The 14,177-nt window shown below is 36.2% G+C and overlaps 1 protein-coding gene across 4 annotated transcripts in view; it reads left to right on the plus strand.

The window, feature by feature from the left end:
- ITPR2 (inositol 1,4,5-trisphosphate receptor type 2) overlaps positions 1 to 14,177 on the plus strand; it is a 417,532-nt gene that overhangs the window by 324,987 nt on the left and 78,368 nt on the right. For all 4 annotated transcript variants that reach the window (XM_073223365.1, XM_073223364.1, XM_073223362.1 and 1 more), the window contains exons 47-49: positions 515 to 707; positions 3,109 to 3,234; positions 9,488 to 9,663. In XM_073223365.1, coding sequence (XP_073079466.1) covers positions 515 to 707; positions 3,109 to 3,234; positions 9,488 to 9,663 — 495 coding nt within the window. The remainder of the gene's footprint in view (positions 1 to 514; positions 708 to 3,108; positions 3,235 to 9,487; positions 9,664 to 14,177) is intronic.

Below are 14,177 nucleotides of genomic sequence, written 5' to 3' on the forward strand. Positions count from 1 at the left end.
TTATAGCTTTGAAAATGTTTTGCCATGAATGTGAAATATTTTAATAATATAAAGCACCTTTCTCTGTAGAACTCAGGGACATCATGTTATGTCGTTTGTTCCCCCACAGCCCTTTTGAGAAACACCAGGCCAAAGAAAAGATACAAATATAATAAGTCCTGTGTTTAAGGTTACATAGCCAGTCACTTTGCTAATTAAGACCCTCTTAGTTCTCTGATATACTTTATGAAAATAAAAATGGGTGACAAAACTTGAATGCCAATCCAGAAAGAATAAAGACCTTGGTTTCTGTTACTTATATCAAAGTATAGTATTTAGGATACATTTGTCAGTGAATATCTGTTGCTTAAAGAGAAAAATGTAATTCAGTAAAGAACTATTTTAGATACTTCAAGTTGGAATTTTTTAATAACTGAATTCACAACGTATCATTAATAAACTTCTGTAAAAAACAAAAAATTGTCTAAAATCGAGGGGCCCAAAAGCTAAAACAAATGCAAATTAATGTTTTCAGATTGTTCGGCATGACAGAACTATGGAGCAAATAGTTTTTCCTGTCCCCAATATATGTGAATATCTTACTCGAGAATCCAAGTGCCGTGTGTTCAATACAACTGAAAGGGACGAGCAAGGAAGCAAAGTAAATGACTTTTTCCAGCAAACAGAAGATCTTTACAACGAAATGAAGTGGCAAAAGAAAATCAGGAGTAAGTAGAATAAACTGAAGGGGTTAGTTCTGAGCATAGTGGCAGATAAGTCGGCACTTCGGGACACGTGACAGCATCCATCAAACTGGTTTTTAATTTCTTGCTGCCTGATGTTCCTGGAATCACTCGTAAGCTCAAGAACGTAATGAGCTCAGTCTACAGCTGGAGCCGAAGTAGCCACAGCTTAATGAAAATAGAAAATTCTGACCAATTAGGCCATCTTTTAATGCTGATCCTAGTATAAAGTGCAAGGTTGCAGCTGTATGTTTCAGCCGTTGACCAGCTGCAGGTCTGAAGTCCATGAATGGGGCCCCCACTGGACTTAAAAGTCCATGAAGAGGATGGAGAGACGCTGGCATCAGCACACTCATCGTCTGTTATCTTGGGATCTCCTGACTGAGTTGACTGTTTAATGTTTTTCTGAAAGTCATTTTTTCATTCAAGGTATCTTTACCTTGCCAAATAAAACCAAACATTTCGTGACACCTGTTTTTAAATAGAGCAATATTACAATTCTATAGTTAAAAACTAGGACAATGCAGTTCCTGTTACACAACAGGACTCAAGTCTATCTGGAAATAACTGAATTATAAAATGAAGAATTTTTAAGGTTTTAAATAAACTTTAGTTTCTTCTGGCAGATAAGGAATATCATGACTTTTTTAGCAAAAATTGGCAGGGGGAAACTCTTGATGAGGTCTTCTCTGTCCTTTGGAGAAGTTCTCCAAACAAGCAGGCATGTATGTGTTCTCGGTGCCTCTATTCAACAGTGTTTCATCATTCTAGTTTTCTAGGAACTTTAGCAAGTGTGGTTTATGAATTTGGGTGGAGCATGACACACACCACCTTTGGACATAATATTGTGGTATGCATAGATGGGCTTTCTCAGCAGATTGTTTGAAAAAACGGAATACATTACTCTCAGCATTTTACCGTGTAGAACCTTATAGAATTCAGAGAAAATTTTGGGTATCCAGAATACATAAGAATGCTCAACAATTTTACTTGAAACATTTGAAAAAAGTACATTGTATCTTTGACAAAAATTAAGCTGAATAATGAACTGATGTTTGTGGCATCTGTGCTTTTTTGGATAAATATTTTGTCAGTTAGCAACAAAAAAAAATCTTAAAATAACTTCCAATGTACATTTACTTTTAAATTTGGGAACAGCCTGTTAGGAGGTTATAGACAGACTTTAATTCATTGGATGAATTTGTTATTACAAATACGTGCATCAACATCTTCTAGTTTTGTCTTAATATTCTGCTTTTAAAAATACGGACTCTTAATTCAAGAATTACGGAGTTGCAGATGTTTACAATTTATGATAGATGAGTCAACTAAATGCCATGGCTAGTCATTGCCTATTTCAGTGCTGAAATGCTTCATTCTAAGAGACGGAAAACAAGATGTACTGAAGGAAAGTACAGTTTATAAGTGAGCAGTAGACCCCAGATTATAATTCACAGAACATAATTTGAGAAGTTTATAATTTATATTTGAAAATTGATAGGCCTTTCTCCTGTAATTACTCCATTATTTTAAATCTGATGTTAAGATATTTAGAGTTAAAGAATGCACAGACTTGATTAAATCATGTGATCAAATTTAGCTGCATTACATATCTGTTCAATTATTTAGCAGAGGTGGAAACAAGTGATTTTTGGTTAATGTAAACTGTATTCAGTGGATGCATTTACGAGTCCATTTCTGATGACAAATACAGAATCTCTTTTCTGAAAACATTCTGCAAAACCCTCTCGCACTTATTGGCAGTTTTTATTGTATCTCTCATTTTCTTCTGCTGTTACAAGCCCAACAAGTTTTTAGGAAGCGTGTATGTTTAAAACTTAGATATTATTGTGAATCACTAGTTCCCAAACTATTCAGTTTCAGAGTTTCAGGTAACTGTGATGGAGTCATAGGAGTTTTCACCAGAGATATATCTGTGCTAAGGGCTTGAGTTTTTATTTGACTTTCTGGCACGAGTGTGGGACCAATTTGTCAATATTACTAAATTATACAGTTAAGATATACTGTCTGGTTAAAAGCGGTCCCACGAAGCTACCAAACTGTCTTTTCTCTAATCTGCTCTAGTGATACATTAGAGAGAATCATTAGAGAATCCCCTCTTCTGAGCATCTTTAACAATTGAAAAATTACCATTTTACAGTGATTTGAGTATAAATTGATGAAAGGATAAAGAAGGAATCGAATAGAAAATGCCCTTATGGATTGATTATAAGCTCTCTAAAAATAAGTCACTCCATGTTTATTTAACTCTGCTTTTATACTACTTTATAAAAATGTATTCAGTAGAATATTATCTCAGTAAGGTTCATGTGTTGAAACCAAAATTAATTTTTCTGTGTGTCCCATTGCGCTCCTCGGCTGTTAGATAACCCCACGCTCTTCTGGTTCTCGCGGCACATCTCTCTCTGGGGGAGCATTTCCTTCAACTTGGCCGTGTTCATCAATCTAGCTGTTGCTCTCTTCTACCCGTTTGGGGATGATGGAGATGAAGGCAAGTACTCATCTGTCTTTAAATGATAAATATTTTGAAGTTCTAAGGTTAATATTCTTGACACATTCCTTAACTAGAGCATCAAAGTCATGACAATTTAATTCTTGTGAAACAGATTTTTCTGTTTTCATTGGAGGTAGAGAATGATGGCAAGTAGAGCAGGTGGAAAACTATGGTCAATAGAAATGTTATTTTTCAAAAAGCTCATATGCACAAAAGCTACTACAGCTATATTATTGGCAAAGAGGGCAATGAAAAAATTTTATCTACCTGGTTACTAGGACCAAAAGCATGTTTGAGAAATGGGAAATATGCATGAATTGTGCTAAAGGGTGCACCCATGGAAATTAAGTTTTGTATAAGTCTGGCAAAGTACATGGGAAAATACGTTACAGGCTTGGAATACAATCAGGTAAACACCTTTGGGATATGCATGGAAAGAATGGCTCGGAGGAAAAGATGAGAGATATCAGCAAATAATAACCACAAAGTCCTTTTGTATCTGACCTGTCACAGGATTATTATGATAATTTAATGAGATGCTGTAGGTAAAGGATTTACAGTGGTGCCTGGTAAGCCTTCTGTAAAGCTTAATTGCTCTTGATGTAGTTGTTGTTACAAAATACATTTTAATACTACAAAGGGAAGCCCTCTGAAAGTGACGGTGGATGAGAGCAACAAGTATTTAAGCCTATGTCAGATGAACTGGCAATAAGCAGGAAAGGAAATGGGGGTCTAGGAGTAATTTGCTATTTCAGAGGTCCGTTACAGATAACCAATATCAAGGTCCTAACCTTTAGATATAATTTAATCCTTGAGTGGTTATAAAAAGTTTTGATTTTTTAGAAGGCATACCAATGCTAAAAGAAGTATATTCAGCCATGGAGCGGATGTCTGAACTAAATAGCAAATGAAAATGTAGCTAATATTTGGCCATCCGTTGTGGGGAAGTTGGAAATACAGCAGGAAGTGGAAACAGCTTTCTCTTCACTATGTTTAGTGACACATTCACTGAGTGATGGTAGCCCTCTTGGTGCAGAAGGACAGCACTCTTCTAAGGTGGAAGTCCAGCATGAAATGATAAATTTGTATTGTCTGCACTCAGAATGCTGAGAGTAGATTGTAGAGTCCTGGTTAATAGAAGCATAAAGTCTTAAACATGGAAGCAGTTCTGGAAATCATCTAATATCAACCCCTCATTTGATGGATAAGGAGTTGGAAGCCCAGAGAGGCTATGTAATGGCAGATCTCAGAGTAGAAGCCCAGCTCTTTTGTTTCCAATCCAGGACTTTTCTAGGTGGAAGATTGGGTTGAAAGCACATAGATAACAGGAAGGTAACAAATCTTCATACAGGACATAATTTCCCTGGGTTCCATTCCATGATTATTCCTTCCTCCAACACCAGAGCCAATGTCTGTAGACTCTGCTGTCACCTATTATTGTACATGAAGTATAGCGGTGATGGGCAATACCATCCCTCTGGACACCTACTCCACTCATTCAGGAGAAAGTGGGACACCTGATGCGTTTTAATACTTGCCTGACTAAAGGTCCCAAAATACTGCTGATGCAACTGGTCCTTGAATAGCACTTGAAGCCACTTATATATATAGGATAGTTCAGAGTGAGGCTTCAACCTCAGAAAGAAATAGGACCAGCAAAAACAAGACAGGAAAGCAGGGCCTCAGCATCAGGTGGAGGTGTAGACTTTACTTTTCCCAAGGGACCGGATAGAAGTTAACCGTAGTAACCGAGGTGGAGGTTCGGTCTTAGATATTTTGGTGTGGGGGTGGTGCTAAGAGGGGAGAGAGGGCCTGAGCTGCCATGTTGGCAGTATGGAACCCCAGGATCATGTCTGGGTAATCTGATCACTGCTCTGACAACTCCACGAATAAGGTTAAAGTAGCCTTAGTTGAGTCTCTAGCCTTCGGTAACACACTTTGCATAGGTAGGAAGGCTGAGGAAGCAAAGCCAAAACTGATGAGCCCACTTGGCCATCAGAACTGTCTGGAGAAGGAAAATCCTGGGCGGGGTGTACGAGTTCTGGAATGCCAGGGCTCACTAATCACAGTTTGCATGACTATTTCCCAGGAACCCTTTGAGGTGATATAAAGATGGATCAACTGATCAGTAAGATTCTGTCTAACGTATGCTAAAATAATGAAGGAGATAGGTCTCAGCATATAGGACCTAACTTGAAAGACTTCCTAGTGGCCAAATTGTGGAAATTATAAGGAAAAAAACAGTATTGACAGTGATACATAATAACCCATAGAATAAAATAAGAACCCAGGAGTCTGCATAGCTAGTGAGAAATCTCTTCCTCACAATAGTATTCCTATTAATAAATGTAGAAAGAATGATAGAAATAGGATATCACTATTTGGCAAACATCAGTGGATGCTAAAATTAATGGGTGAATGTTGAATGAAAGATATAATGCGAAACAGGGTATTGATATATTCTGAAAGCATTTCCCCCACAACATATTTATTGATGACAAAAGGAAAAATAGTTAACCTTGATGTGGGAAAATCACTTCAAGTGATTGACATTAATGTCACCAGTGATGAGAACAGCAGGATCAGGTGCCTCTTGATATGCTACAGTGACAAGGACATGGCATCATTTGCCATAAATGCATAAACTGAGCAAATTTTAGACAAAGTCAAAATGAGGGACATTCTACAAAATAATGAGCCAGTATTCTTCAGGTTTGTGAAAGACAAAAATAAGGAATTGTCCAAATGAAGAGAGACTAAAGAGACATGACATCTAAATGCAATGTGTGATTCTGGTCCAGAAAAAGGACATTAATTGGGCAGTTGGTGAACTTTGAAAAAGGTCTACAGATTAGATAAAAGTGGTATATTGTATTAGTTTTATATGCTGATCACTGTTATCTGGTTATGAAAGTGTTGACATGGGGGGAATCTAGGTGAAGGGTGTACGGGAATTTTATATTGTATTTGCAACTGTTACATAAGTCTGAAAGAGTTTTGAAATGAAAAATTAAAGGAGAGGAAAATAAATCTGAGGATTCTGTCCAACCCCAAGGCCCCTGGATTCTGGATTTCATTGATCGTGGAATTTACCTAGTAAATCTTGGGCCAGAAAAAGACCTATGATCAAATGGGCCCCATTGCCTACACCCGGACCCTGCTAGGGGCTGCTCCCAAGTCACCGTGGTGGTGAGAACTAGCAGAGGGAATGGGCAGTATAAGCTTTCTCCAAGTATATTTTCCAGTCTGATCACACATGAACTACTGGGAATTGCTGGGGTCTGGATATCTGGTTCTCACTTGAGTTATAATATTAACTGAAAGAGTAGTGTCCCCCTTCAGCCAGGTGGTGGTGTCCTAATGACGGAACAGAGATACCTAAGGAAAGGTGCTCTCAGAGGATCTCACACACACACCTCCAACCCCTACTACAGGTACTTGCCTTTCACTGCTGGGCTTTGAAGAGCCCAGTGTCAGTTTATTCAGGAAACCAGGGCTCACTTTTGTGGCTGTAGGTTTTGGTTGGAGCTTCTTTTTTTTTTTTTTTGGTTGACGAGTTTATTTGTTTAACATATGCTTGTCTGAAAAAGAAACTTGTGTCCGAAGTTGAGGAATGAGGCTGTGCTGGTTCAGGCTGAGGCGGCAGCTGTTGATGCTAGGGAACCTCCCAGATGTCTGTGTGGAAGTTAAACATTAAACATCGCTGTGCCACGCTCCACCCCCCGCCCCCGCCCAGTTTGGCAAAGGCAGACTAGCGAGTAGAGAAAATCGCTGCCTTGGGAATTCCTTATATCCAGATTGCATGTGGCTTCTAAAAAAAAAATCAGGTTCAACTTTTGGGTGCAATGCCTTTTTTTCTCTAACGTGCTTTGTGTTAAAGAAGGTAAGTTCTTCAAGGTAATTTTAATCCATTCAAATGGAGAGCAACCATGGATGAAGTGTGGCCATGTGCCAGGCACTGTGCTAGGCTCTAGAGATACAAAGGTTTGTAAAGCTGTCCTTGTCCTCAAGGAGTTCATGGTCTAGTTCAGGGACAAAGACCCTGAATGTGTCAGAGGATTTCAATTTTCTTTTTAAGCATTAAATCTAGCTAGAAACCAATAGGATCATTCTTACAGAATATGATTGCAAATTGTTACCAATTGACAGCTGACAATATTGTCAATTAGTAGCTATTTTAAATAACTTTAGAGTTTATTTATTCATTTCACAAACACTTAGCATTAAACTATGTGCAACATACAATACTAGATACTCAGAGTTCTTTCTACAAAGGGATCAAATGCCCAGTTTTAAGTACATAGTTATAATTTTCTTGTTTAATCAAGGACAAATCTTGGAAAGCCAGATACTGTCTGGGTAAGAGTAGTCAAGATGTGGTTAGCTTCTCAGGCATAATGACAATGAACCATGTGACCAGCAGTGTCAAAACTGGGATTTTTAGAATAAGAATTTCATACTAAGACACTGCTCATGAATTACACTGAGGAGTCCTATGACTGGCTAAAAGTTGTTAAATGTGTGTAGATGTTGGCAGTTTTTGTAAATTAATGAGTGTGGTTTCACAGTTTGGGGAATTTATAACTGGCGATTTAGTTACTTAATCAAATGAGTTCACAGATTATGTTTTTGTTTATTTAGTTAATCAACAAGTGTTTGTTACTGCATGTCAGGCACTGATAGGCCCAGAGATGGTCCACACCCTTGCAAGAGCTGACGTTCTGATGGCATCCCAATAAGCATGAGAGAAAGTTGAAGGCATTATTCTCTCCATGGCTGTTTGAGATCTTTGAAGTGAGGAGAGGTAGTCAGGCCATGTTTTGATAGATTTAGACTGCTGACAATCCAGTGTCATAATGAGCATGAGTTGGGTACCCATGTTGTTAGCATTTCCAGAAAACGGGAATTGAAGGTAATACCCAGAGCCATTTACCCCTTTTCTTTTCCCAGCCCCAAAGTACTTGATTATCAGATCGTCAACATTGTGAGGGGGCAGATCAAATCCCTCTTCCCAACCTTTTCTTATCACTGCTTACTTGAGACAACATCATCAGAACAATGGTTGGAAAAAAGAAAATGGCTAAACTAATGTTTGCTACTTGGCTTTTATGTGTGTGTCCTTTTTTTTTTGATGTCTGATAGGATCTTCCAACTTTGGCTCTAGTAGCATTATATAAAGTAAAGGCTTTTACAGAACTCATTGAAGGAGTCCAGAGAATCCAGGGTTTTGAATGATAATACAAAATACAGTGATAATAAAAAAGCTCTGCACACCTTTATGGTGTTTTGCACTCAGAAGTGAATTGTATGAATAATAAAAAAGTGCGGCCAAAAGACAGAACTAGTGGAAGACCTCCATGTTGTTTTCTGACTTCATCAGCCTGTTGACGCATGTTTGAGGCCCCAGAGCTAATTGCATCAGCCCAAGACGGTTGTCCCTTAGTTCTCTTCTGCAAACTCAGCATCACATGACCTTCAGAGGGGGATTCCTTCAATCCACATGTCAGTGCAAATGTCCATAGATTGACTTTTTAAAAACGGAAATATATTTTTACACCCCTTTTGGGCAGTTTCTAAAGAAATTTCACTTGTAATGGGGTTCAGTTTTTAGACATTTGGAACTTCTGTTTTCTGTTGATTTAAAATAGCTCAACATTTTTTTTTTAGAACCTGAATTGACCTTCCAGTACACACATCCATACATATGTATGTACAGTTATACACATATAAACACGCTTGTGGTTTAACAGTTAAAGCTTGCTTCTGTTTTATTAAAAGATTGGCTGTTCTGTATTCTTAATTCTTGAGAGGAGTCTCTAATGTACAAATTTCATAATAATAGAGCAAGACAAGTAATGATTTCAATGAAAAAATATCTGATTTCACGCAGTTTAGCTATATGTTTAATGGTCATTAGTCTTAAATTTTGAATTAAGGTTCCCAAGTGAGATACATCTATCAGAAGTATTTGGTATGTAACTCCTGTAGAAGAGAAAGATTAATGATTTTCAGACTTAATGGAAGGAGCATTAACTAGTGAGTATTAAGCATCTTGAAATCAGAAAGTCTCTGGAAATATAGTGGTGAGTAATGTGTTCAAAGGCATTTCATCTAAATATGTAATGTAGAGTGAGTTGCTTTGAAATTCAGTGTCTTATAGCTTGATTTACTCTATTATATAGAGTGACAAATAGTTGAACATATCCTAGTTTTGTTCTTAGAAAAAGTAACCTTTTTCCCTGTTTTTCAGGTACACTTTCCCCACTGTTCTCAGTTCTCCTTTGGATAACAGTTGCAATTTGTACATCTATGCTGTTTTTCTTCTCCAAGCCTGTGGGTATTCGGCCATTTCTTGTGTCAGTAATGCTCAGATCAATATATACAATAGGTCTTGGGCCTACATTAATACTTCTTGGTGCAGCTAATGTAAGTACTTTCCTTGGCTTTTGTACTGTAATAGATCGCTTAAAAGTATACTAACTGTAAAAATGTAACTCTATGCTTTAGTTTGTGTATATGCAATAAATTCTAACTGAGGAGTCCAAATTCACTGGAGTTTAACTGCATATTCTTAATTTTGAGAGAAAGAAAAAATGACAAGTAAAAACATGATATATTTTAAGAAGTTAGCATTTGGGGCATGGCCCAGCTCTGTAATCAATTTAATCCAATCCAACTTTAATACCTTCTGCATCCTATACTTAGAGTTATTGACAAAAATGGCTGAACCACTATTAACATCCTAAAGTGGATTTGAAATCATCCAAGAAAGACTAAATTATATTCAATAGAATTTTTAGAAGTGAGTACCTTTTATAAAATGACCGAAAAAAAGACTTGCTGTATGAAAATATATGAAATTGGCTCTTTTTTAACACCTATAAACTGGTGGAAGGCATCGATGAGGTTAATATTCTTTTCACTAAATTTTAATGTATTATTATGAGGGAGAACATTTCAAAACTTGACTTAGAAAAGTTTAGAGTAAGTAAGCCAGAGTACTAGACCAAATAGCAATAAGGTACCCAAGAGATAAAATTTTAAAGGGACTAGACAACTTTCTGCACGACATATCTATAAAGGGATATTAAGAAAAGGTAAATCATCAAGGTGATGAAAGAAACGTTGTCCGGGAAAGCAAATAGGTATTGCTAATCTGTTTGTGGAATACCTAAAGCCCCTTCTGTATCTTGTCCGTGGTTTCTAACATAGTGGCCTGTATTCTGGTCTCTCCCTATATTGTCTCCCCGTTCTTAGGCATAATGATCGATCGTTCTGTGTCTACAACATTATTGGTACTCAACAAATATTTAGCTAATGAGTGGTTCAATGCATGAGTGAAAGGTTATCTTTGTATTCTTATATATTTATGGTGCCTGGCACATAAAGTCCATGGCAAATAATTACTGAAAATGAATAGATGAAATAGTCAACCAAAGTTTTGAGAATTATAAAGCTGAGCTGGTATGGCCAATTTGGTTTCTGACCACTATTGTAATTCTTCAAAAAATTGGACATGTTGTTGTGACAGCTCCAGTTAACTAGAACATTCAGGCAACCAAATTACAAGTTATTTTCCCATTATTGTCAATAAAGGGAAGCATACTATACATAGAGTTCTATCTGTAAAGAATTCTGTGTAATGCCAATTATACTCTTCTCTAAGTTTCTTGGGGGCATAGATATAATCCTGCCCTCCTCTTTTCCTCTTTCCCAATTCTGTTTCCAACTTAATACCCAGCACAGAAACATTCAAAAAATTTTTACATGAACTGAACTTGTACTGCCAATGTTTTAGAAATAGGTTCATACTGCAATATGCCAACCAAGGTGATTAAGGAATCATCATGATTTTATCTAAAATTTTCTAAACCTATTAGTGTGTCCAGCTTACTGTATTTTTAAAAATACATTGAATATTCAACCAAATTATTTGAAGAAGTGAATAATATTCATAAAACAGCAACTGGTTCTCAGTAAGACATCAATCCAAGTGAGAAAATCTAAGTTTGTCAAAGTGACCTAATAGCTAGATAGTTGGACCAAAAGTAACAAGCATTTATTGCATCCTCTATTATCTAATAGACACTGAAAATACCAAGAGGTAAAGGATGCGGTTCTTGCCATCCATAAGCTTCAAGAATGTATAAAGAGCTAAGGAATAACATACTAATGTCAATTGGGGAAACCAAAAACATTTGAAGTATCTCTCTTTTCCCTTCAGGGGACAGGATAAAAAGATTAACTTCTGCTTGATTTGGTGAGAATAGTTCCTCCATAAGAAATGACTTCATTATAGGGGAAAGTTTATACTCGAAAATTTCTTTGTGAGAAGAAATGTACATGGAGGTAGATCTTTCTTACTAACTATATGAATCTGTAGGGATTCTAATAACCTTCTCAGCATAAAACATCTATTGGCACAGCCCCCAAATGATACATTATGATTTGCAAATTCAAGACATATGACCAAAGAAAACAATCAACTTCGATTTGGGACAAAGAAATTGGATGGATAATTAGGACACTGGTATCACCAATAGAAGAGTTTTAACTATAGTTTCGATATTCTGCAGATTAATAAAACTAGCAAGTAATCATTATCTTAACTGTCAACAAACTCATTAAAAACGATCTATGGTTCACTCTTTGCCAGAAAACAAGTAAAAAAATAAATGAAAACATTCAATCAGACATGTTTTACACCTTAGGTTTTAATATAATTACTACCTTAATACTTAAAAATTTGCACTGTGTAATAGGTGAAACTCTTAAATGCTAAAATTAAAAGGTATCAGAAAACAGGAAAAGCAAAGAAAATACCTACGTAACAGTTAAGCCTTAATGAGGAACAGTATTCTAGACCTTAGGCAAATTAGTAAGCCTCTGAATTTCATTCTTCTCATTATGAAGATATGGAAGCCTAGACTTTCCTCACTGGGTTGTTGAGAAGTTCGGTGGGGAAGATTAGAGTGAAAATTTAGAAAAGAACAACAATAGTGCTAATGATATAATAGAAATAAAGTCTACCATTTACCAACGATTTGATTGTAAAATGTTGTATCATGATGTAAAAGTGTCTGTATTTTCGTTCAGAGACTTATTTGTTTCTGGACTCAGTTTCTTTCTTCACAGTGCTAAGCAAATGCAGAAAGTCCCATTTTGGGAAAAGGAATTAAGTGGGAAAAAAACCCTCAATCTATGTTCTGAGCACTTAGTATTATGAGTTGCTGTTTGATCATGCTTCGCTTTTAATTGTCTTTATTTCTAAAAACCAAAATTTTGTTTAGATTGCAGCTGATTTCTCTGGAGTTATCTAAGTATTTGAGATTTGTCCAAAAATTCAAATGTTTTTCTCTGTTATAAAGCATATCTTACAGCATAATCAGGTTTCTTCCCACCCTCTATATTGCAATTTTAGTTGTTGGTGATGAAAATTAACATACTATTTTGGCAAATATATACACACATTTTGGATTACTTAGTATTTCTATATCATTAAAATTATCTGTAAATACTATTTTAATAACAGTAATATTTCCAGCCATATGGATGTTATATAATGTTTAGCCATTCCATTAATTTTTATTGTTTAGATTCCTAGGCATGTTTTACAACAAATGGTAATTCAGTAAATAACTGTGAGAGATCTTTTAATATCTTCTAAATGTTTCTTATCTATAATGTGTTTTTCTTTTCTAATAGTGCCTGGAAATATGTAATTTAATGGCATTTATAAATTATTTGCCTTTTGCACAGTTATTTGTCATGTGGAAATGTTTCCTGATGCTGGGACTTGGTCTCAACATTTTGCAGAGAGGAGAAGCAGTGTTTAGCAGACAGCCATCTATTAACAATAAGCCACAATGTTCAAATTTAATAGGGCCATGCCCTTAGTTACCCACTTGTAGAGAGTCTCCTGGGAGGGCTCATGTTACTGCTCATCTGTAAGGCTGACCTCACTAGATGTCCGCTTAACATATACAAATTCAGTTAGATATTCTGAGTCAAGACATTCCTATTCTGTCTTACACACACACACACATACATACACACACACACAAACACACACACTGTTTTTCATATAATGTGGTCACTGAATGCTCCTAGCTACCTCTGATATGCAGCTGTAGAAAAAAGAAATCTGCTCCAATACTTGGGAGAAAACTAGCATGTGTTGAATTTACTAAGAGACACTGGTTTACATCACCATTGTTTACTGTACTGCTTTGTCTGTACTGCAATTTAAAAGATTTCCGAGGTGATTTTGACTACTTGAAAATTTTGCCTTACTCTTTGACCACAGAGCCTTATTCTACTAAAGATGCAACACCACTGAAATGGAGATTTTTGAATCAGATCATCTCATTTTTAGTAACAAGGTTGATGGTTGAAAATATGGTAATGTAGTTAACATGTAGTTCAAGATGATAAATTCAATTTTTCAGTAAATAGGCAATTTTTTCTTTCCTTTTTTTTTTTTTTTGGTTACAACTTATTCTTGGAAAATAGATCATATTCCCATAGAAACTATGGAGGATGGGGATAGAATTCCTGACCAGAGATATAAAACCAAGTAAGATGAAAAGCATAATGTAAAGGCAGCTATATATTTGTGTGATTGTCTAAAATAGTAAAATTTAAAAGACACCACAGAGAATTCTAGAGCTTTGAGGCACCTTAAGGATTGTTCACTTCCAAGTATTTCATTTCAGAAATGAATATCTAGCATCCTGTAGTGAGCTAGATACATGTCCTAGAGACCAGGAGGATTTACCAAAGTAATTGGTGGTAGAGCCAAGGCTGACCCAAATGTCCCAACTTCTGTGTCTTCCGCTATACAAAGTCGTATCAATGACAAGGCCTGCAAAGCCTTATCAATGAGCTATGAGGTATATATGAAAATATTGCTGTCCTGTATAATTAATTTACTTAATTAA

The sequence above is a fragment of the Manis javanica genome, chromosome 15, assembly GCF_040802235.1.
Source record: "Manis javanica isolate MJ-LG chromosome 15, MJ_LKY, whole genome shotgun sequence".
NCBI lineage: Eukaryota > Metazoa > Chordata > Mammalia > Pholidota > Manidae > Manis > Manis javanica.